The sequence below is a fragment of the Anas platyrhynchos genome, chromosome 7, assembly GCF_047663525.1.
Source record: "Anas platyrhynchos isolate ZD024472 breed Pekin duck chromosome 7, IASCAAS_PekinDuck_T2T, whole genome shotgun sequence".
In the NCBI taxonomy this organism is placed as follows: domain Eukaryota; kingdom Metazoa; phylum Chordata; class Aves; order Anseriformes; family Anatidae; genus Anas; species Anas platyrhynchos.
In genome coordinates this window covers 20,962,474-20,987,856 of record NC_092593.1, presented here as the reverse complement: position 1 = coordinate 20,987,856, position 25,383 = coordinate 20,962,474, and the positions used below count along the sequence as shown (strand labels likewise).

General features: G+C 35.6%; 1 protein-coding gene across 3 annotated transcripts in view; it reads right to left on the bottom strand.

The window, feature by feature from the left end:
- The window catches only part of MYO3B (myosin IIIB), a 197,205-nt gene that overhangs the window by 64,134 nt on the left and 107,688 nt on the right, over nucleotides 1-25,383 (bottom strand). For 2 of the 3 annotated variants that reach the window (XM_027462191.3, XM_072040919.1), the window contains 4 exons: nucleotides 13,179-13,258; nucleotides 10,075-10,095; nucleotides 8,837-8,914; nucleotides 6,789-6,994 (listed from right to left, as the gene is read on the bottom strand). In XM_027462191.3, the coding sequence (XP_027317992.1) occupies nucleotides 6,789-6,994; nucleotides 8,837-8,914; nucleotides 10,075-10,095; nucleotides 13,179-13,258 (385 nt within the window). The remainder of the gene's footprint in view (nucleotides 1-6,788; nucleotides 6,995-8,836; nucleotides 8,915-10,074; nucleotides 10,096-13,178; nucleotides 13,259-25,383) is intronic. The other variant, XM_027462192.3, reaches the window with a different exon arrangement.

Sequence of the window (25,383 nt, the reverse complement as noted above, 5' to 3'; positions counted from 1 at the left end):
TACATATTTTAAGACATATTGTAGTTTAACACCATTGAACAATTTTTGTATAGCACTAATTCAATAAAATAGTCAAGGAAAACCCCATAATTTTTAAATCTTACTGTTTTATCAATGACAAGCAAATGCTTTGTTTTCTACACATTATCTGTTTTCGTGATTAAATCACCAACTACAAACGTACATGTAATTTGACTTTATGTGCTCATTGTATATATTAACTGTATCACAGCATACCACATGCCATATAGGGTCAACCAACTATTCTCCCGAATCTAACATCTCTGTATGGCAATAGACCACATTCAATATTTTGGAGGAAGGTAAAATGTTTCACCTTAACGTATCTGGTGAAAGTTTTAAAATATTATACATGGTGAAATGGTAGTGAAAATGTCTGTGCGTGCATCCAAACCTCTGAGTGCAACTACAACTGTGTTCATTTTTATTTATTGGCCTAATTACATTTCTATCATACTTATGTAAATCCACTGTACTGAGATTACAGAGAGTGACCTCTGTTTACATAAATCCACTGTACTGAGATTACAGAGAGTGACCTCTGTTTACATCATTTCACCAACAGAAGAAATTAGATCCTTAACTGTAGAAAGGTAAGGCTATAAATATTATTCACTTCCACATGGGATGAAAGTTTCACAATTCTACTTTTTTATTTCCATATTTGCTTTTGTTCTTCCAATAGAAAATACTGTGGTCCAGAACACTGTAGTGATCTTTTAGGTTAAGCCCATGTTTTTATGTCTATTCAAAAAAAATAAAAAATAAATAAAGTTTCTAGTCCTTCATGTGCTGTTACATCAACACAGAAGGTCTTAACAAAGGAGTAATGTGCAATCTAGTATTTCCAGACAAATACAGGTAATTTAATCATAACTGACACTAGATTTATATTCAGACATTCATATTATGTCCTAAATGCACAAAAATACTCTTGAAGGACATACACTGTGAAATCTACCTTGAAGTATTTTGAATTCAAGATGAAGAAAAAATTTTACACCCTGTTTTGGAAATAAATACAAGGCTGAAAGAAAGACTTAATATAGAGATGAAATGATAGTCTTACTCCCAAGGCAGCTTGCTAAACGGGCTGCAGGTTGAAGTAATTCCGTGCCCAGTGTTTAAAGTACCATCTAAATGGGATCTTAGCACTGTTTTGCTACATTTAAATATAGTAATAGCCATAAAGACTCTTACAAACAACTTTGCATGAGATACTGGTGAACATGAGCAAAGGATAAAGTTGGTAGGATTTTCTTCTTTTGATGCACATGGTTACTCATACTAACAGTAAGAGTATCTCAGTGATTATAGAAAAAAATTACTCTGGTCATAATTAAGAAACTGTAACGTTTCCACATAACTGGTACTACTGTTTTAAGAACTATATGGTTTTACTTGTTTTGAAATAAAGACGATAAACCCTGAAGTGACATATTTGTGCAAAAACACATTATTTTTTTGAGTTATCCATCCTGCTTGAAAATTCCCTAAAAATGAAATATTCAACTATGTTTCCTAAAAACATTTGACTAATCACATTCCCAATAGCAGTAAGAGAGAAGTATTTTCCCCTCAGAAGAACTGATTTCTCAGCCGATGAAACTCTGAAATTTTGTATTTCTTAACCAGTGGTTCTTATAATGCTCTACAAACTATCCTACATGGATGTTAATAATATTCTTGTGCAAAACATACATTAGAGTGGGATTAATTGTACTTAATGGTAATTAGGCATAAAAGAAAGTTTTTTAAAAGTTGAATTTATCCCCAGATGAACAATTGCAAAGCTAGGACATGCAGAGTTAAGGTTGAAGACATCAAAATATGCTTAGACATGGAAAACTTCAGAATAATGCTATGTGTTAACTATCAGATTATGGTCATGACATTTTAGTGTTGGTGGTTTTAGCTTAGATAAACTGATTGCAAACAAACAGTTCAATTTATCTCCTCTTCAACTCTTAATGGTGAACTGTGGAAACAATCACTGAAAAGCATTTAAACAGCACCATTAACTACTATAACAGCATCTCTTACTAAAGTTCCCTTTGCATTCCAGACTTAAAGTCTGCACCAGCTCTACACAATTAACTCAGTAAAGTGATGATTAACCATTTTTCTCTTTAAAAAGAATCTGTATTAAAATATGCTGGTCTGAGGGGGAAAATGGAATGATACATGAAAAGCTTGAGGTGTGAGAAGGGAAAAAACCCTAATCCTAATAAGAACCCCCTCAGCCTCGCAAGGGGTGTTCTGAATGTTCTAAAGGACATTTGTTTCTTCTCAGCCCTAGAGTTGGGAAGTTAAAAAAAATAATAATAATAACCACGATGTTTTTGAGCACTGAAAGAGCCTTTAAATAACTTTCATAAATTCCTAATTTTTATTGGTTGTATAAAATTAATTACATTGGACTCTGTATTGAGAGTATAAATCAAAACATGTAACTGAAAAATGACAAAAACATCTATAGTACTCTTTAGTAAAAAATACCTAGCACATGCTGTAAATCACAGAATCAAAGAAATACTCCCAGAAAAGCATAATGTAGTCCACTCTGCATATATAAATTGTAAGGGATTGTCAAACATTTATCTCCCAGAGGTTTTGAATTTTCTCTACCCTGCAACTGCTTACCAGTGCTCTATGGATGACAAGAGTCTAGAAAGCAGATGTGGAAGACACAGTAATTAATCATATGTAAGGTGTGCAGAAATAGTATACATATCTGGTGAAATCTAAAAACCACTAAAAGAAATAACAAACACTTCCATGGATTATAGTAAGATCAAATTACAGGGTGGGTTTCAAGTTTTGTCTCCAAAAATCACTGGAGGACTTTGGTACAGAGTAGATGCAGTGTTAAAAAGTTTTCATTAAGAATGTACCATTTAAAGAGTGAGCATTTATTTTCTCTTTAGCAAATCTGTTCACTACTAATTTAATTCAGCGCTTCCCTAATTTTTAATAAACAAGACAGAAGAAATGTCAGGAGAAACGTAACACAGAGAATTTAGAGACTGTATTGGTACCAGGTATACCAACAGTGACCTTATTCAAATTTGCACTGTGAGATTGAAAAAAGCAGAACCAACCTTATTGGGATCGTTGTTACAGTAATATCACAGGTATTGTCACGAGTGTATGACATCATATGGCTATTAAAGAGAAGATGGCACTCATAGGAAAAGCACACCCTGTATCCTAATGCTGTACAAATAACTTTAATGCAGAATGTAAACTGGCAGAGAAGTACAAAGAAAGAAAAAATACAATCCTTATATGAAACTCGTACAAAACTTCCCAAAACATTCCTGTGTGCTTATGAGACACTTGATGCCTGACATCATTTAGCACCACTAGATTCTCAAGTCTGTTATCTTTCAACCCATGATAGAGTATATGCTGCATTACTAAGACTGTATACAGCTGGGGGATAGGTAGCAAACACACACTGGCACATTACATCACATCACGTGAAATTCCAGGGACCTGGGCACTGGGATATAGCAAGGAGTGTCTCATCTAGTGGGACTTTCAATTCAGGTCCCCACTAAAAAGCACACCTCCCTTAGCTGCTGTGCAGTGCATGGTCCCTATGTGCCCCTGCAAGCCAGGCACACCTGGCTGCCTGATCAGATTAATAACCTGTGCCTGAAACCTGGGATTCCATCCTGACAAAGGGGACATGGTGCTTTCACAGCAAACATGTAAGACAGACACACGATGGTATGGGGTGTGAGACGAGGCCAGTGCATTGCCTAAGACTTGATAAATCCGCAGTGTTTACAGGGGGTGCAGGTTACATTTTCCTACTTGAAGTAAAATAATATATTTGTTTATATACATAAAACAGATGATTGTACCCTTGGCTAAAATACCATTGCATGAATGAGTTACAACCAAGTCCTGTCCTCACCACCTGTTTTTTAACCCAGTACACTAACTTCCAGGTTTGCAACACTGTGAAATCATCTGTTCTACATGAAAACAGAAGACAGTAAAGAGTAACATTTTGGAGCTTTATCTTTTGTTTACCTCCCAGCTGATAAACACTGAATGGTACTGTTGACTGCCTTTGATTGTTTTGTCCTCGTATTTCCTGCTAAGAGTTTACAAAACAGCATTATTGAACCAGCAGATAAGAAGCACACCTATTTGTTTAATAACATCAAGGGAGAAAAAGTGCTGGCTCATCCATTTTGTTGTTAAGTTACTCAAAAGGATCAAAATACCAATTAACTTGCTCACTTAGAAAATCTTTGATATTCTCAGATTTACTGACATTTTGAAACTCTTGTTCATACTTGCCTAATGTCTTTTTGATTATGAACAAAGAAGTGCCAATCTGTTTAGCATTTGACCTGTTTTCTCAAACATTTTTATGTATTCAACTACTTACTTCCTAAAAACACTTGACTAGTCATGGCTCTAAGTGGAAGAAAAATGTTTCCTATTCTACCTTTTTTAAGCAGTGCTCATCATTTTTTTTTCTAGAGTATAATGGAACAGACTTTGTTTAAAAATAAAGCATTTACTGAAAAAAGGAGCAAGAATAATGCCTCCCACCCCTCGGTTATATTCTGAACTCAGTCAGAAAGCCATCTATGCTGGTGGTCAAATTGCTAGATCTCTATCCACTTCCATTGTATTGACTTTCTTTCCTGAAAGAATTGCACCAGGTTGAACTAAAAAGTTGGGGAGTATCCAACTTTTAAGTTAAACACAATTTGCCTTTATCTGCAGGAATGGAAAGCTACAGTTGATGCTGCTTTTATTACCATTTCTTTTCAAGGTTGTACTCAAATTCAGTTCATTTTTAAATGAGAAAATTCTTCTGATAAGAGAAGGCCTAATTTCCTCTCAATTTACACTAATTTCAGTGGAGCTAATCTTTGTTCACTTACGTGTAAATTGGATAAAAGTTAAGGTTAATAATTCCCGTTTCAGCCTCTTTGGGACGTTGCAAAGATGTGTTAGTGATCACAAAAATTATTTTTTCTTAAAACTGCTTTCAAATGGTGTGATCTTACTAAAATTAGTCATATAATACACAAATGGAAGGTGGAAGGAAATCAAATCTGAGAATGAAATTGCTTTGATGGACAAATGAATACATTAGTTATCCTTCCTCAGATATGAATCTGTTGTGTATTCCTGTTATATATTAATTTAGCATACTAGTACATTCAAATCAGAAAGTTTCTTGATTTTTCAAAATGAATTGATTAAAGTTTTTTCTTCAACATTTCTCAGTGTAAGGACCACAGATACACAATGACTGATTTACACACATGAATTTACTCAGTCCCTGGGTTTTTAGAAAGGCCTGTGAAACTGTCTCTTCTTTCTCAAAAACATAATCAGCTACTTCCCTCTAGCATCATGTGAATGCTTTGTTTTCAGTAGATTCATTAACTCTGTGTTGTCTGAATAAGCAATTTCTTGTACGGGAGATATCACTAATGGTTTAATTTAGCCATTTGTTCCTACTGTTGAGGGGCTGACTACTTAAAGGCACTATTATTCCATTATTATCAGCATTACAGACTGGTAAGCAGTAAATACTACACACAAAAAAGGGTATTTTAGCTCTAGAGGAAACCATAATGAGACTATAAACCTTATTTCCTGAATCAGATTTTAAACTTCTTGACACACAGATTCTTTCAGTATTAAAGCTAGTACAGAGTAGCCATGACAAGGGTTCAGGTCCACAGAGATCTGATTGTAATTCATAACTCCAATATACGTGACTATGAGGAAGCTGTTACGAGGAATATTCTGAAGTCAGAGATCTTTCTTGCACATGAATATGTTTTTTTGTTTGTTTGTTTGTTTTTTTCCAGTTACAACACTACATTAAATCTCGTCTTTACTAGGCTTATGTCAATATACAGACACAAGCTCTTGACCTTTCCACTTACTATTCTTGATCCTGAGAACAAGCTGCTTTTTCATTTGAATTTACACACGTCCTGAGATAACAAAGAACTGGGGAAAAGTTGGGGGAAAGAAGTGAGATGAAAAGGGATAAAAAAAAAAGGTATAAAAGAGAAAAGGGACATGGAATGGTAAATATTTTTACATAATAAGCCTCCATAGGAACTACCCCAGCATGACACAGATTTGAAATCATGACTTAGATTTTTCTAGTATGTCTCTTCTATGCACTAAAGGATGTAACAAATCAAATTTGATAACTTATTCACAAAAATATTTTAAACATTTTTTTTACACCATGTTATATCTAAAATCAATATTGATGAAAATTTCTCTGCTAATATTACTAGGCTTTTATATATATATATATATATATATATATATATATATATATAACTAACATTTTCAAGCTTGAAATTAACACTCTCATCAGACAGGGTTTTTTTAAAACAAAATTTTTATATCAGTTCATTCTTAAACTTGTGAATCTTATTCTTATGATGGCTGTAGCTCACTGACCTTCCAAATCCTTTTATTGTCTGAGCATGATGAACATTTTCACATGTTGCCTTTACTGAAGGAATCATAGAGACAGTCTTGCTACTGAATACTAAGTGCTCACTGCTGGTCTCACACTGACTTTTCTCCATTAGAGCTCTCAATCTCTCATGTAGTCTTTATCTCTGATAGTCACTGCTGTCATTAGAGAATCAGGCCACACGTACAAACCAGTGTTTGTAGAACCTTTCATACTTAAACTTAGAATATATTTTACTGAATGGAGTTTTAAAACAAGAGCCATGTTATCGAAGTCTTACCTTTTCACAAACTCTTCAAAAAGGATGCGATGAGAATATCCTTTTTGACGTATTTTGACAGTTTCCAGAATTCCAGTATATCGTAGCTGCAGTAGAACTCTCTCGTGAGAAAATGTTAGTGCTTCTCGATCATCATTAGGTTTAATGCAGCGGATAAAGTGAGGTTGTCCAACAACCATTTTGGATAAAAGATCCATCAGGGAATACTAGTGAGGAAAAACAAGGATATACACACTTAGCAAAAAATTGCAATGCAACTATATATGCAGGAAATATATATTTGTAAACAGTATGGAATGATTGATTATATGCCAATTTGTAACATTAATGTTAATTATTAAATTTTTATTAGTTTTTAAGTTTTTGTCTAAAACCAGAACCTATTAAAAGTGTTCAATTGTTAAAAACAAATTACAATTCTAGTTTTCATTTCTTACCCCTTTCTCTTCATCACTCCTTATATTACATTTCTGTAGTTTAACAAGGCCCATATTACACTTTTTAAGTAACAAGTGTCCTAACTATAATTCTACCGTAGGCACATTAGATCAAACAAGTATCCCCAACAGGAGAACAAGCTTTATTGTGAAACAAACAATGATAAAAAAATCACAGAAAATCATCATGAAAGGGATTGTAAAAAGTCATCAGCTCAGTCCTTTTCCGACAGAGAATACTGGATATATCAGTATCACTTCAGACACATCTCTGTCTAATCTGTTTTTCAGAATCGCTGATACAGACTACATAACCTCCCTGGGTAAACTACTGAAGTGGCACATTATTGTAACTATTCATAATGTTAAGCTAACACAGCTAACCTAAATCTTCCAGCTGAAATGTGGGCTGACTACTTTTTGCCCTATCCAACCTGAATATAAAAAACAATTTAGTCTATTGCATTTTACACTAAAATGAAAATATTGGTGCTTCTGCTCCATCCTCACCTCGTTATCCTATTGTTTGATCAGTATTTGCTGCAAATACACTCAGTCTTGAAGCTACACACAATTCCAAGCTGACTGAATCTCGGTGTGGTCACCTGGCTGCAGGCTGCATTCAGATTATGGTGTATTTTCAGACTCAGTATGTTTTAACTTTTTTTACAGTCCCCACACAGCTGACATGTAGGTCTTTGCAAGAGAACACTCATGCTATACTAGACACAATGGTGATCCTTCTTGAGCAGGGAGCTTGGTCCAGATGACCTCCAGAGGTCACTTCCAACCTGGCATTCTGTCATTCTGTAATGATACCTCTAGGTTCCCAAGTCTGGATACTTGTCCTTCTATCCTCCACACTGGGGCAACACCTCAGTATATATCACCTGCCCCTGCACCTTTCTTTATATTACTTTGCATGAAAAAGAAAACTGGTATTCATACATGGCATGAAGCTTTGACTCACACTGGCACACGCGGCACTGTGTGCTTCTCCCATTACGCATGGTGTTATTGCAGCCCAAGGACCAACTACTCAAAATTTTTCTGTCTGTAATGACTGCAAGAAAATAATATCAACCAACAGACTTCAACTGGCATGTGGGGTTCCTGACTCCTCATCTGCCTGTTCCAACAGTTTCACTGCCTTCTCCTTACCTGTTTGATTTGAACACACTGGATTGCTGCTAAAGTTTAACAATCTGTCTGATTTATAACAGTGCTTGCAAAAGATGGATTGTTTTCATTATTATAAATGGGAAATCCTAGCCTTTAAAAGTAGGTATGCCTGAGTTGAAAGCCTTAGTAATGGCAGCTATTTGCAGTTTTCTGTTCATAAAAAGACCTTTTCTAGACCTTCAGCATTTTAGATGGAAATATTCTAGATTCTAGATCCTATTACCAGTATACTCTGGTGACACCAGAAAAGAACCAGTATGAGAAAAGAAAAAGAAAAGGAGTAAAAGAGAATTTACAGGTGACAAAGGCCTCACAATAGAAGAAAAATATTCTCTTATTTTTCTCTCTGATCTCACAACCCCACAAATATTTCCAAGATATCTGCTGTTCTTATCAACAAATTATTTGTCTAAAATTTAATTTTTGTACCCTAAAATAAGAAGCCATAGTTTGTCGCTTCATGTTAGTTGTTTCCTCAGGGTGTCGCATAACCTCCATTGTGTCAACCTGGAAAACAAAACTCAGATGTTAGAGGTGTTCCAGAAACACTGCAAACCTACCACACCTTACCCAAGAGAGCTAGGTATGATATTTCTTATGGTCATTCTTTTAGATGTGAATACTTCAGAGTATTCAGGGCTGAGAATTCTATGGCCCTAGCAGCAATCGCTCTTTTCCAAACAGCTTGGCATCCCAAACTCATTCACAAAGCAAGAAACCATATTTCATGTTTGTCTTCCTACATGTTAGACTACTGTCAATGCATTTATTTACTAAGTCTTCCTAGACGGACAGGCTCTTCTGGTTAGGGGGTAATTTCACACTTTTGTCACGATAGGATATTGCTAGGCCAAGCAGCCTAGCAACGAAGCAGCCGTCAAGATGCAATGCCTTATGAACTGATTTCTAAAAACCCTTCCTTAATCTTCTTATCACTGCAGTGAACTTCATCGGGTCTTATTTTCTATATAAGAGTTACTAGTTTTGTAATGACCTGGAAGTAAATTATCAAAAAGCTGCCTCATTTTGCTTACATGTGGAAAAATGTACTTGTCAAATAAGACGTGACAAACAGAGTAGGTAACTGCAGAATGTACGTCTTTTCCTATCTGGTGTTGTATTTACCACTGATTACTTTAAATTATCATTTTGATGCCAAGAATTTCAGCAGTCTCACCCGGCTGAACTGCCTTCAAATACCACTTTTTCAGCATTTCTGTAGAGATCACAGGAGTTATTTTTAGAGGGTATACATGGACAGCAAACATATTGCTCCTTGTATATTTTAGTTAGATTGTCAGTACAGCTGTTCTTATCAAAATGAAACCAGAATTTATGAATGAGTATAACCATGGTTACCAGTCACAAGCAGATTGTGTTGCTGTATTACAGCTCAACAAAATTAAAGAAAATCAACCAGCATTCTGTTTGCATGGAGCATTAACAACATTTTAGCATTCACTTGCATTGTGGTAGTTTACCATCTGCTCTGACCAGGTGGCATTTGTATAAACCAGATAATGCTGTTGTCAGCACCTGTGCTACATTTCCTGGACTTTGCTCCATATGATCATTTCCAAAACTGACTGACTTAAGACCACTCTTCTGAACACTAAAAGTACTTGGTGAAAGATTACAGTTTTCAATAAAGTAGCTGTGTGTCTTACCTTTAGGAGATATTTAGGAGACTGCATGCAAAATATAAAGGAAATTAAGTACTAAGTAGTAATAGATCAAGAAAATGGATTTTGTGTTGGGGAAGAAATCAAAAGAGAAAAAAGACAAGATTCAAATTAGCGATGGTACAAAAGGAAACAGATTTCCATAAGGGCGACCATAACAATTTCAGTATGGTTTTGTAATCTGTGTTGTTTTAGCCCAAAGTGGTGTACATGCACTAGTACACATCTCAAACTAATACATGGGAGAAAAAAAGATGCAGTTTGATTTCAATTTTAAGGGTAACAGAAAACACTGTAATGTATGCCAGTAAAAAAGCCTTATCAGCACAGACAACATCAAACATCTTAAGAGGTCATGTGACAAAGTAAACATTAATGACCTAAGTCAGAACAACAGACTTGTCCATGGGGAGGGATATGGGAGTGTTTCAAAATTATCTTAGCAAGACAACTGCTTTCTGCACATTGATATCTAAATCTCTGGTAAAGGTCAGGTAGAAGACAAAGCAGTGAAAACTGACAGTAAGTTCAGAATAAATTGTAACATTTAATGTTAGAAGACAGACAATTTAATCACAAAGAACACCAGCAGCAAACACACAGTTTTCAATGGGGTTCACTGTAGTGAAGCCCAAGCGCCCAGGAATATGAGCATCTAAATTGGATACTTTGCTGTCTAGAAAAGCGTAGACTCCTAATGATATTTTCATTGGAGTTTCAGCGCTTGTGATCTCTTAGTCATGTTTGGAATATCTGCTGTCCAATAAAGGGTGAGCTAACGCTCTACCGTTTGGACAGTATGATAACATGAGCATCTCCCTTTCACAGCTACTTATTGTCACCAAACTGGTAGAATCTTATGATCTTTAAGACTGATACTCTGTCAAATATGGTTTACCACAGTCTGCTGGGTTCAAAAGGGTTTTATTTTGGTTTTGTTTGGTTTTGCAGGGGGAAGGGAGTGGGCACACAGAAAAACAGATGGTCAGAAACATTTACAAATGAGGATGTAATATAACTTTTCTCAGAAAAACAGGCTACAACCAGTATCACGAGATTCCTTTTTCTTTGGGGTTGTAAAGTCAGACCTGTGAAATCTGTAAGGACCAGGACAAATTTCAAAATCTTCTTGACTAGAAACATCTAAAGGTGGATTTTCTTTGATAGAACATTGAAGCTGGGGAGATTTTGCTCTAAGAATTTTAGAAGTTTTATCTCTAGTTAATTTATAACATTGCGAGTATATGAAGTTATGTGGCTTTATGGTAGGGCAATAATCACGTGTGTAACAGGCAACTGGCTTTATCATAACTGTCTTGTCAAAAATGACAGAACATAATAAGAATGTCATGATATAATCTTGTGTTTTAAATCACTAGCCGCTCTTTTTAAGCTAAAATGAAGAATAGTCCAACAGTTATGTCACATTTTTACATGACAGTAGTCGTGACGTATATACATTTATGTGATTACAGCTGAAATGGAAAACAGCTGACCTAGAAAAGACAAACTGTTTCATCACTAAAAAGAATTGCTTCTAATAGTTTTGAAACAGTATTACAAGAATGATTTATGATATCATGTCACCTTATGAGGTCACTGGAAATTATTGTTTTCACATATTGGCTACATCTGATGTTGGCATGGTATGAAATAGTATAAAACTGATAAATACATTAAGCAAAAAAAGCTCATAAATTAAATCATAAGTAAAAAAATCCAAACTTCCAAACAAAATTATGACACTTTTGGATTTGTTTTATAAAGTGTAAAATAGTAATTTAAAATATTGTTCCTGAAGTTATAATTTCATAAAACTTGTATTTTTTTCAGCTAAAAACTGTATCAATTAACATTTTCTGAATAGCACTGTAGTTCTTATGCATGTCTTTTAACTCCTTCTTTAAAAACGTGAAGGGTGAAAAAAAAAACAACACTTAAACACTACTTAGTATAACTGAATATGTTTATTAAAGCTCTAAAAGTGAGCTGCTCTATTCCATTCCAGCTGTAGCAATAAAATGCATGCTTACAAAGGTTCTGCTGATATAAGCTGGATGTGGAAGACAATTTTTGTATAATACAAGAAAATTGGACAGACCATAATCTGTCCTTCAACAGTGAAAGCGTTTATACCAGAAAGGAAATAAATCTCTGAAATTCAAGTTTGTGTTTACAGGTATAGCGAAGGGTATAGATGTATGGGTGACTCACATGAATTATTGCATCTATATTTGAGCATGAGCTCCTTATGATAATAGAAAATGGAAAAAAAAAAAAGAAAGAAACAGAAAACCCTAAACATAAAATGCTATAGACTTTTGAACAGTTGATGTTATCACATTTTAAAATTTTTGTTTGTTTTGTAAAACAAGCAAATAAACAAAAACAACAAACAACTGACTAAGCAAACTTTAACTCCCTGAAAGTGGGGAGGGAGTGCAGATGCTATCAACTTGAGGCACAACAGTTTTCCTCACACATTAAGTGAGCTCAGTTGGTAATACTATTAACTGCCATAAAATCATCCCATCCTTTTGCAATTATGCCACATACTCTTACGGCAAAATCCAACGGCATTTAAATTTCACAGTCATTCATTTAACTCTATTAGGAATAGTGGTGTTGCTGAGTGGTTCTTTTCTGGTTATTTATCAGTTACATATGTCCCTTGGTTTTTGATTTTTAGGTTGAATAGATCATTTTGCCATTTTGCCTTTCATATGGTTAAATGCACTAATAAAATTCTACCTAACTGAATCTTTTTCTAGGCTAAAAATTGTCAGAGAAAAACCTTGAACCCACCGAAATCAAGATGAATAGTGCTATTGACATCAACGTTAACTGAGATTTACTCCAGAATTTTAAAGATTAACCAGTAGTAAAGCGATTCTTCACTGGATTCTACAGTAAGCTTCTCACCAAAACTAGAAACTGTGCTCCCAACTAAGGTATGTTTTCTGATTTTAAGATAGACTCTAACTTGGTAAGAGCTCCACTATATACCTACATCAGCTAAGCATTTGAACCATAATCTCACTGTACTATTTCACATGCAATTATGTCTCTTCAAAAGGACCACTACTAACCTTGATACGCCCAGCACTAAGCTGTGAAGGCAAAGACCTAGATGCTGCTGTCACTCTGGCTCTTGCCTGTGCCAAGTTACCTGTTTAAAAAAAAAAAAAAAGACAGAAACACTGCAAAAACTGTTCAGGAAGCTTAGCGGGGAAAAATTCATATGGTGAAAAATAAGCTTGCACAACAGTAGTAAAAATATCAGGCCCCACTACACTTCTTCTCCACCCAGCTCATTACTAACTGTGCCTTGCAGAGCATTCAGCATGAGCATGACAGAGAGAGCAGTGTTGATTTAAAAGGGAGGAAAAAGTCAGTGATAAGGTGGCATGTCACTGACCTTAGCTACTGAGTTGATGAAAACAATGACAGCACAAAGGCATACAGCTCAATCATTAGTAATCAATTTCTCTGTGACTCATTCAGAGATTTAAAGGAGAAAAAGACAGCAGAAACAATCTTGTTTCTATGAAATCATGTGGATCCTGAAGTGTTTAGACATCATCTTAAGCTCACAAACTAATGAAAGAGATGAGAAAATGATAAGACAGTATCTTTTCTTGACCTTTTGACATATAGGCCTACTTAATCCCCAATCTTATTGTCCCTTGGGGTTTTTAAAGACTGACTCAATTCCTCAGGCAAAAAACATTCTGTGGTGTAAACTGAAAGATGAGTGCCTTTTTTTTTTTTTGCTTTGTTTTTAATTGTACAGTATGACGTGTCCTAAACTTTTTCTGCTGTACTTGCAGAAAGCCAAAGTCATCATAAAACAGCTTTTCAAAATAAAGGCTCAGAGAAGAGAGAGGAAGTGATATGGGCCTGTGCATATGCACGACACTCTGTATATTTCAAAGTTTTAGCAAGTCTAGCACAAGATGTCCAAATGTTTTCTCTGGCTATATCTTCAGAGGCTAAACTGTGATTAATAGCATTGAAAGAACCCTTTGAAGCAGGATTGGTGACATCAAAGCCCTAATCCATGGGTGGCAGGATTTTTATAATGAGTGGGAAGCATTTTAACACATTTCAAAGGATTTACAGCATGAATAAACAATAGGCCTCTGCAGATGTACCACACACCTTTCAGAACCAGAACACATAAATAAGTGTCCATTTTAATTTAAATGTAAATAAAGTGTTAACACTTCTTTCAGATGCTAAGTGCCTTGTTTGCATCAACTCCAGTGTTTAGCTATTTGCTTTACAGAAAGACAGTAACTCTAAGGAGTCTTCAGAGTTTTGATAAACTGTGTATTACATAACTAGTAAGGAGGCAGGATGGGAGAAACAAAAACCAAGAACACTTAATCGCTGGTAGTTCTTCCATACAGAAGCTGAGCAAACAGCGTCAGCGTACCACTGAAGGGAACTTTTGCTCTTCTCTGTGAACACTGAAAATACCAAGCTCCTGAAATAGTCTGGGGACCAACAGTGAGAAACTGCGATGACATTTTTTAGAGCAATTCAAACATTCTGTATTCATTTTCAAAAGTATTTCCCTTTTAAGATGCTGCCATACACAGAAAGTACGCCCATGATTTTGGAAACTGCTTTAGGCTATAGCGTTAATGTTTATGAAAACTGCAACTCTGTTTTGAAAATCTTGTGTCTGTATACATACATGCATACTTACACGTATTTGTAAAGTCACATATATGTGTATGTATATACATACATGGTATATACATCTCTCTAAGATTAAAATTAGGGTTTTAATGAGCATGTAGTTGGCAAATATATTTTTCTCTTAGCTGTAATTTTGATATTTTTCTATGTAGGAAGTTGCTGATTTGAGCCCTTTTTTGGCTTAATAATTAATCAGAAGTCTTTCATGACTTCACTTACTAAAATGAAACTAACAAGTGGTCAGTTCCTACTTGAAGAAAAAAAAAAAAGAACACTACATATCATGAATTTGTTAATTAAGTTCATTCTTTCTCGGGAGTAGGCTGGAACTACATATTTAGGTCATATTCCCAATTTCTGCAAGTCCTGTGGTAGTTGACTAATTCCAGTTTGGCTGCAGTAGTTTTCAAAATTTCTTCAAATATATTTATATATAATATGCTATTATTTTCAGTGCCGTAATTGATGTTCAGAAGATAAAGTTTTGTATTTATAGGCAGAATGGGTGACAGCAACAAAAAAACAGCAGGTACATTCTTTGTTCTTTTTTTTTTTTTTTTTTTTCTTCAGCTGGCCATATTGCTGTCTGTTTTCATTGTACCAAAAACAGAAATTCTGATTACATTTTAAATGTTTGTAATCTGCTAGGAGAGTTTTGAACTGACCTAGTCAATTACTGCATTTTGCAGAGAGTTCTAGTATTACTTTCATCTGAGCATCAGCTTTGGCTGGCTATCTTCCCCACTACTTGCTCCCAGGAAGAAGCTTTTTCAAAACAGAGATTTCCTGGTTTTCTTACCATTACTCAGAAGTCTTCACCTAGTGTTCTGACACGAACATGCTTTTATAGGAGATTTCAGAGTGATATTTGCCAATTAGGCTTTTCATTTCAGTGCAATAGGGTGCCATATACGTAAAGTGTGAGATCTATACACGATGTCTGAAACAAATGCTGAATCCCATCTGGCAGTCTTGTAGTAAGTACAGTCAAGCCAGTGCTCATTCACCTCCAGGACTGATTTATTTGCATTTTTTTCAGTGTATGTGAAACTGCTAGTTGCTCCCTAAGTTAGTTGCTCCAACAATATTGTATTACCTGGTAGTTATATTCAATATCCCATGCATTTCCGAGATTCTATGCCAGTATACATGTTATTGTCTGAATACAGCATGGTCAAAATACATAACTGTTTACCTAGCACGACTGCAAACTGCTACTGGGAAAAGCAAAACTCATTCATAAACAATGATTTGCTGTCTCTTTTACACTCATAATTCCATTTTTCTTATTGGCAAAGGTAAAGAATTAGCTAAGAATAAGACCAATATTTCCTTATGGATTCTAATCAATTCTTATTACATATGTCAAGTGAACTCCTATACAATCTGTTAATTACTGAATTGCAGCACCAGTTGAAATCCACAGAAAAATGTTACTAGGGTTTTCTTTTCCAGATCAAACACAAAATGATGCTTCAGTAAAAGTTCATGAATTAGTTATTTTAAGTAGTTCATGTTCAGGAAAATTACTATCTGTAACATGCCTGAGCCATTAAAACTAATAACAGGACAAATGTGGCTTAAAAATGAGTCTACATAAAAAGTAACATTTCACCTAGAGTCAGGATGATGTTCATAGTCAGTAAACATTTGGAGTACCTATCCCTGCATTCAATTTTCATTTACAAGGTCATTTACTACTTCACACACCAGAAATAATAAAATGTTATTCCACTTTGTGAAGAACGTCAATATTTGAAGAACAAATGTTTTTAGATAATATCATAGCCAGTTGAAACTGCCATGGGTTCCTTGAAAGGTTAAACTGGTTAAAGGTTAAGACTGCATTGTGCCTTTCAGAATTCTAGCTTCACACACATTATATGGTCAACACTTTAGACACCTCCGTTTTTGTTTCTTTCTTTTTTGAAAAGGTGTTTACAAGGGAGGGGAGAGAAGTTAACTGCTAGAATTAGGATGGATCTTTTAACCATGTACATGTTTAATTTTATTCACAGATATTTCCTTTTCAGTTCAACAGGACTTGTCATTTGAAAGATGAATGTTCCTACCTATGAGCTTGCAGGATCAGAGGCTAAGGTATCTGGGATTGCTTTATGTCAGTGGGGGGGTCAGACAAGCCCCAATGTTTCTCCCATTTCTCTCTATTTAATAATGTTAAGAATATCATTAATGGTTTGTGAATTTTCAGTCATTAAAGTTTGTGAAATGCACTGAGAGTTACCAACAGAAAGAAATAACAGCACAGAAGTCTATGCAATCACTGCTAAACTCACTGTGGCAATGCTCAGCAAAAAATTTGTCTTGAAACTGTATAGAAAATCCAACTCTGCAAATACATTTTTCACTCATACCTTGTTCCAGCAAGGTAAGAAAGACAGTGGTGTCAAAGTACCCTATCTCTTCCACTATGCAAACCCAAACAGAAGAAGTTCTGAAAATATTTCAAGTATTTACATAGCACAGAAAGAAGAAATAGGTTGTCTTTTTTCAAGTTGGACTTTGGTACCGCTCTCTAGATTTCAGAAAGGCCTAGTCAGCATTCTTGGCTTCTCTCTTGCATCACTGGCACTTACTGTGGAATCTGATTGAATTAATGATTTGTCCAGCCGTTGACTTTCCACACTAATTAGGAAAGGTTCACTCTAGCTGGAGGTTGCATAAATTTGTCAGTACTTCATTATTCTTAGGTAATGGGCTCTAAAAGTAGTATCAAGCAAATATTAGTAATATTAGCACTGCATTTATAATGACATTTTGGTTATGTCTGCCATAGATCACTCCTCCCTCCCAAAGTAAAAGCATGCCAGGTACAAATTACATTATGCTTTGATATAACTTTCAGTTGTGAAGTGCAAATGACTTACAGAGAAAGAGCCTAATGACAATGTCACCTTACTGTACAAGCTGTACCAGGGATATTACTATTACAGAGAGGGCATGCTACAAGCTCCTTCCTTATCCTCATATATTTTATTAATTTCTTTCATGCTTCTGGTTCAGATAAAGAGGGGTTACTTGAAATACCATGTAGATACAGTATAATATGGTCAGAAATGCTACAATGCATTCATATTTCATTGACACTACTTCTAATCACAGCTAAGCACTTGCACTCCAGAAGAGGTACAGAGTCAGACAATGTCTTTGACACACATATTCTTCTCTGTCTTTCCTTTCAGTACATTTTATCTAGCCTAAGGAAGTCGACTGCTTATCTTCATAATGCATTTTCATCTTCTGCTACTTTAAGACTAAGCTTTTCTTAGCTTGCCTATAAATGACTACATGTAATTTTTTATTGGGTACTAATTTGAATCTGGACACTCACTATCAAAACTATTATTTTGAGTCATAGGAGCCATTTAAGCTAATCTCGTGCAATAAAAAGCTAAGAATCCAATTTTCTCATATACTACATATTTTACACAAGAATGTATTTATAAAAATACTATCTGTCGAATATAACTATCGATATATACACACTTCCACTGCTTCTTATTCTGAAAAGAGAAACACTTTATTTCCTATTCAGAATAAGTAAATAAGAAATAAGAAATAGTATTTCCAAAATACAATTCATATTACAAAACAGAATCTGATAGCCATGAAAACTTGGAAATGGTGAGGCCTGCCTTGGGATACCCTAATTATAATTGCCTCAGGAACAAAAAATATGCAATTTTTTGACCCACATTATTTGAAACGAGAATTCTATGCTACAGTGAACTAACAATTTCTGATCACTAATTTGACTTCCACAGAGGTTTTCTTCGGTCTTATTGCTAGCATGAAGTATACATAGATCATATTTACAGTTACTTAAAAGCTTTATATTGCTAGACCAGGAGAGGAGAAACTGAATGTAAATTGGGTGCTGTACTACACTCACTATTGCATACATCACAGACACTTCAGTGGTCGCTTCCCACGCTTGCAAGGCATTCACTGGCAAACAAACAGCATGATGTTTACAGCAACAAATAACTCTGCTTGTAAGCAGGATTCCTGCCTTGTTTAAATATTGTTTTAACACCGTAGGTTAGTAGGCTCCTTGTAGAACGCAAGAGAATAAAGACACTCCTGACAGCAGCTGAGATGAAATGAAGGTCAAACTGCCTGCTGTATTCCAAGATATGTAAATGTACGATCACAGTAAGACAGGTCTTAGTGGTCTAGGTCTTAGTCATTACTAGCTCTTACCCTGACCTAGTAATGACTAAGAAAGCACAAATTATGGTATATAATTTATTACTGATGGTGTCCAAGGTGTTTTTAAAACACAGCCTTGAGTATTAACGGCTACCTTAAGCAACATGCCTGATTTTCCAGATGAATTGAATCAGAGATAGGCAGCCATCTACCCAACTGGAAGTGTGTTCACTAAAATGCAGTCATTTTCTGAAATATCACAGGCACATATGTGATCATGTGACATGCGAGCAAACCTTATGCCATTCTGAGAACATCACAGTCCCATGAAATAACCACATTTACAGCTGGCAGGCAAAGCAGGCATGCTATAGTCTGATCATGTGATAAACATGTTTCCAGGTACAGGATCAGAAAGGATCACATGGTTCTGGAAAAGATGGTGGCAAAGAGGGAGTGGATTACATGCTACACATATTCTCTACCTGGCCACAGCCTGGTGGATAAATGTTAGCCACTTCTGTCCAAACACAGGATTAATGGAGTGATTCACACAGTACAGCTGAGAGCTGCCTGTATGAAGCTGCAGCTAGACAAAACTGAAAAAATTAGAAACTGTTTGGAAAAATTGGAAGTCATGGTGTAAACAATGTTGGAGTTTCCAACTCTCTGATGCCCAGCATTTTAGTCAGGTCTGCAGCTTGACTATTTGGAGACCTGACTAACTGGCTGGGGGCTGACATGCTGTCTGCAGCACTGGAGAACAAAGTGACTCTTTTTTTAATCATTTATGCATTGTCAGGAGACACAGGCCATTTCTTTCAGATATGGTCCTTAGTAACTTCCACCCACATCTTTGGTAGTATAAGATTTGATGCTGTTGTATGTGATCTGCTTGGGACAACAAACCTTGAAATCTCTGAGGAAGAGCAGACAGTTCAGAATGGTGCAGCAAAGCACCTCACCGCCAACAGGACACTGACCATTGCCTCTGTACGTTGCCCTAGTTCCTGCAACCACACCCACAACTAGATTAGGAGGAAACAATGAAGATGTATTTTCTGTGTAAACCTTAACTTTGAAAAATGTTCCATTAATTTTCAGCATTAGCAAAACCAAACCAAACCAAAAACAACAAACAAACAAAACCCACCAAAACCATCTTTACTGTAATGACCTCCATTCACAGACAAGACTCTTCCAGTGGCACAGTCTTCCAGTGGCATCTGGAAGAGTCTGTTAATTTATGGTTACTAACGCATGGCGATTTAGATCTGACCTCACTCATTATTTTATGTATGTGACAGCCTTTCTTTTGTACATTATGTTAAGATTCTTTTTTTTTCCAAAAAAAAATTATATGCTTTGACTAGAAAAGTGAAATTTGATTATAAAGAACGTGGTTACCTTAGTATTTTATCTCACTAACACAAACCACTAGCAAGTGTTCTGGTAGATTACCTCCAGCATCTGGCTATCTCAGAACAACTGTACTCACATACCAATTAAGCTTCACAGTACTCAGTTGAACCTGAGGCCAGAAAAAAATTCTACAAGAACACTGAATAATCAGGAAAACAAGGCAAAGAAAACAAGGAGAAGTCAAGAACCATGATTTCTAGCCCACCGTTTGCATTTCCAGAGTACGTTCATTTCCCATGCAATGTTACAAAACATTCCATGGTATATAGTTGATCACTTAGAACCTGCTACTGAAACTGCTCAGTACATACAAAAAGTCTGATTTAGATCCTAATAATGTCACTGAAGTTAGCCCAATGAATTCAGCAGTTAAAATTCAGGCACATGGAATAAAATGGAGGAAAGCTTTCTCTGGCCTCACTATGACTATCAGTCTTCTCAGTGGCTAGAACCCCAAGCTAGACAAGATAAAAAAGGGTGTCAAAAACAGGCTTTTACTCTTCAAGAGAACAGCTGTCTTTTAGAAGTCTAATTTAGGATAAAACATGGTTGCAGAGCTTTATGGAAGTCCCAGACCTCCCCATATTTGAAATCTAGTCATTAATGGTGCTGACTAGTCGTTTAATCAAGTCTCAAAGGCTTCTCAATGGAATGTTCATTCCTCTGGATCTCAGCACTTCTATGTATTACCACAAATAGCACAAAGTCAGATATTTTTGTGGAAATTCAAAACATTATTCTGATTTATGTTTTTATCTCCACACTATAAAACAAATACCCACTCATACAAACACCCGCAAACACATTTTCTGTCTTTGATGCAAACACTGACCTGCTATTCAGGCAGTTCTGTTACAAGCTGTCTTACATCAAGCCAAATCAGGTCAGAATACTGACCTTTACAGTTTATTGTAGGCTGAAGGAGGTAAGAAAATTTATAGTATTAAAACAAAGTACATAATCATAGTAAGACTCAGACTATGAAATACTCAAAAAAAAATGACAAGATCCTGCACACACTTAGAGGTTTCTTTTCCACCAAATGCACTCATCTCTTAGACACAGTAACCTCTAATTCAATTATTTTGAAAGACTGGGAAATATAAGCACGTACTTTGTAAAGGATACACCCAAAAAAATCCCTAACCATTATAGATATTCAAACCAGCCACGTTATCTGAATATTTAACAAATTTATCTGCTTTACAAATTCACTGGAAAATTTAAGAATAATTGCCCCTCCAAGGTCTGATCTTGGGAACTACTGAATGCCTCCAATGATGTACCAAGCATCTCTGATGCAGTGCCTTTATAGCACACAGTGCCTTTAGAAACTGCCTAGTAAACTACTCATTAACATAACTACCGTACAATATTCTCTGAATATTTCTCTATTTAAATTCTGTGTATGCTGCAGAGTGAGATTCCACAGTCTTTAATATTAAAAGCAATACATCCACTGCCGCCTCAATATCAACATGTTTTGGATTTAGTTAGCATACAATGAAGTGTTAAAATTAATTGTTGTTTATTAGCGTGAGATAACGTCCATTATAGAATTGAGAAGTTAGGTTAGAAACTTGAAAATTTAGAAGATGTCTTTTCTCTTCCAAAAGAAAGGTGAAGAAAAATTATTCTCAAGATTTGTTCTACAGGGGATGTCCTATTACAAATCAGATCAGTAAACTCATCAAGATCTGTTCTTAAACCTGTCCACTTGTACTTTTTTGGGGGGTTCAATTTGCAAGCATTTCAAGACAAGGATCTATACTATGCCTGCTGTCTGTTGCCCATTTTCAATACAATATAATCAGTGAAGTCACATTAAAAATTTTGAACTTCTGCTTGGGCATCGTCCTTTACCAAACATAAGCACAATTAATCTAACTTGGCCTTCCCAGCTGTTGTGCTTACTTCCACATGGAATTCCAGTGATTCACTGACACTCTACTCATATAGAGCCATTCTCAACAGTAAATAATTGTTAAACCTTTCATAAAGCCCAAGGTCTCAGTCCTGCTAACTTTGATCTGATAGATGGTTCTCTTTCTAGAGGAGTTTCATTTTTAGGGCTATCTTTGGGTATGTTTTGTTTGGATCCTAGTGCTAGCACATCTTGTGAGTATCTGTGTACTATACTTGTCTATGAAAAAAAACCTTAGGATGTGAAGAAAAAGAAATACTGAACTGTAAAATGATCAACTGAAAAACTAAAAAAATGTAATCAAACTCTACCTCAAACACAGTTAAGCTACATTTAATTTAGTTTACTGATGTCCCACATCTGCAACCCAGTAAAGTTCACAATTGTTACGTTGCACAGCTGTGGTTTAAAGCCTCTCTTTGCACACAACACACTGGCAGCAAAGCAAAAACGATTAACTTTTATATGCTTTTAACATATGGACCAGTCAGAAGTAGGAAAGCCTCTGTGTTCTGAGTGAAAATATACAGCTTCCATTAACCTGACCCAAATTCTTACAAAATATAAATTCTGATTCATGTATAAGCAGAGAGATTATAATTACAATGGCTTTGTTTCTGATTCATTTGCCTTAGAGTGCCTGCAGTTATCTGTTGGAGGTGAAAATACTAACACAAAAGTGCCATTATAAAAAGAATTTATTGCAGGATAAATTAGTGAAATTAAGATGTATTCAAGTATTTTGCTCTATTGTGATGTGTGGAATTAAAAGAAAAAATCCGCTAAGCCCAAATGGAAACATGCTATATTTCAGTGACTCTGACACACGCCAAGCCAAGAAAGCTGCAGCTATTTATCACTGGATGAAGTGCTTGTGCTCAGTAGGAGTGCACAGTAACGACATGACAGGTCATGTCATGATTTCACTGAGAACACTGGCAAAGCACCTAAGATTTTAATTGGCCAAGATTTCACTTTGTGCCCAGTAGAATCTGTTCATGGGGCTGAAACGCAAGAAAAGCCATTTGTTTTCCCCAGGTTTTGACTCTTCATGAAGTATCAGTTGCTAACAAAGTTACAAATAAATTAACACTAAATAGTACTCATCACCTTGAGAAATTGCTAAGCAATGGTGAAAAGTAATTCTTTGATGTGATTTTGCAGAAGGCCCTACTTCTTGTATGCTTTAGTGTGCATAACGAAAACCTAAAACATCTATTTTCACATTCTTTCTCAGCATGTGGTCTGTTGTTTTTTGTTTTTAATGAGACATACAGTGTTTATAATTAATTTTTATCTGAGGGCTCTAAGTAGGGCCGGAAATATAAAGGTATGAAGAAAGTGGAGTAAAATCAATGCTGAGGAGGGAAGATGACCTTTAAGCAGACTAATTATAATTAATTTGTTTTTGAAAAAATACATTTTCCTCATATGTTGGGTGAAAATTCTTCCTTGTTTAAATATTTTAACTCTTCGTTGAAGGCTGTGAAAACTTTCACCCCAGTTCTCTCTGACAAATTATGCTCAAATATCTAGGGTGTATGAGCAATGAGCTTATTAACCATGGGTGATACAAAACCACCATAGCACTCTGAATATGTGAGCAATACCCAATGCTACTAAAATTATTAGATATGATGTTGCTATAGCAGTACTGGTGCTCAGCTCTGTATTTTTTCTGTGCAGCCAAGCCCAGATCCCACATATCCTTCTCAACTGGGATATGGACATTTCTCTTGGGTTCCTGCTCTGGGAATGGGTAGGCTGGAGTATTTTTCCTTTCCTCCTTCCAGCTAGCAACTCTCCCCCACCTCTCCCCAGCAAGGATCTAAGGCAGAACAGAAACACCATGACAAAAGCTCTAAGGGTCTGTGAATCAGGAAAAAGTCTGCAGAGATTGTGTTTCAAGAGTAGAGAATCATACTGTTTCTAGAGTAGAAAATTGTACTGCAGCTTTTCTGATAAAATGAAAACCCTCTTGCACACCTTCCTATCTCCCCAATACAATCAGGTCAGTTGGGGAAAATAAGGTATGAGAGGAAAAACGGAAGAGGGAGCTACAGTCTCAGCAAAGAGAAAAAGAAAAAAAGAAAAAAAAGAAGAAAAAAAAAAGCAAAAAAAAAAAAGCTTTTTAGCCCAAGCAGTCTAATGGTATCAGCATTTAAATGTGATACCGCAAAAATTTCTGAGTATCAGGACTGAAGTCAAATGGTCTGACTCCTCATTGCTACCACTAGTGAATGTACCAAGGCTCTCCCAAATCTTTTCAGTTAACTTGACTTCTATTACAAGTTGACTCTTTCTAGATTGCATGATTCCTTTTCACTCTGATGCTTTAGCTATGACTGTGATAACCAAATAAGAATGCATGAATGGAAAAGTGCATATTCAACTGGAGTAGTGGTTAGCTTTCTTAAAATGCTCTATTTCTCTCTTGTATTTGGAGTAAATTCTATTTTAGTTTTAGAATGCACAAAATCCTCATCACAAAGAAGCTGCGCCTGTAGAAAAAGTGACATATATGGAAACAATTGAGAGAATCAGTAGGTTAAATCAGAGTATGTTCATTCAGCTTTCAGGTTAAAGATCCCTAGAGAGTACAAATAGATTCCAAAACATGCTAAATGTACCTAAGTTTCCTCTGAAGGAAGAAAAAACAAGCTGCACACTCTACAAAATTAGTCCCAGAATGTTTGCTTTAAGTTCTGGTGTCTTCTATCACTAATTGTGCGCTCTTTTAACTATAAATCACTATTACAAATGTGCACTTAATATCCTGCTGTTAATTTCTGGTTCTTTAAACTACAGAGTCCGCTACTATGAAACAGAAGCATTTGTTAAGAGGGGATAAGTATATTTGATAAATTAAAGGGATTAGCACGATCTTAAATTAGTAAAGGAATTTAGTCTTTTTAATATTTATTTTCTTGCTGCTGCTCAGTTTTTGACAGTGGAAGACATATCAGTTATATAAATGTACTTCAAACGGAAGACCTTCTCAGGGTGGGAAAGGCATCTTTTTGTTCTTACTGGTATTTAATAACTACATTTCAGTAATTGTCAGACCC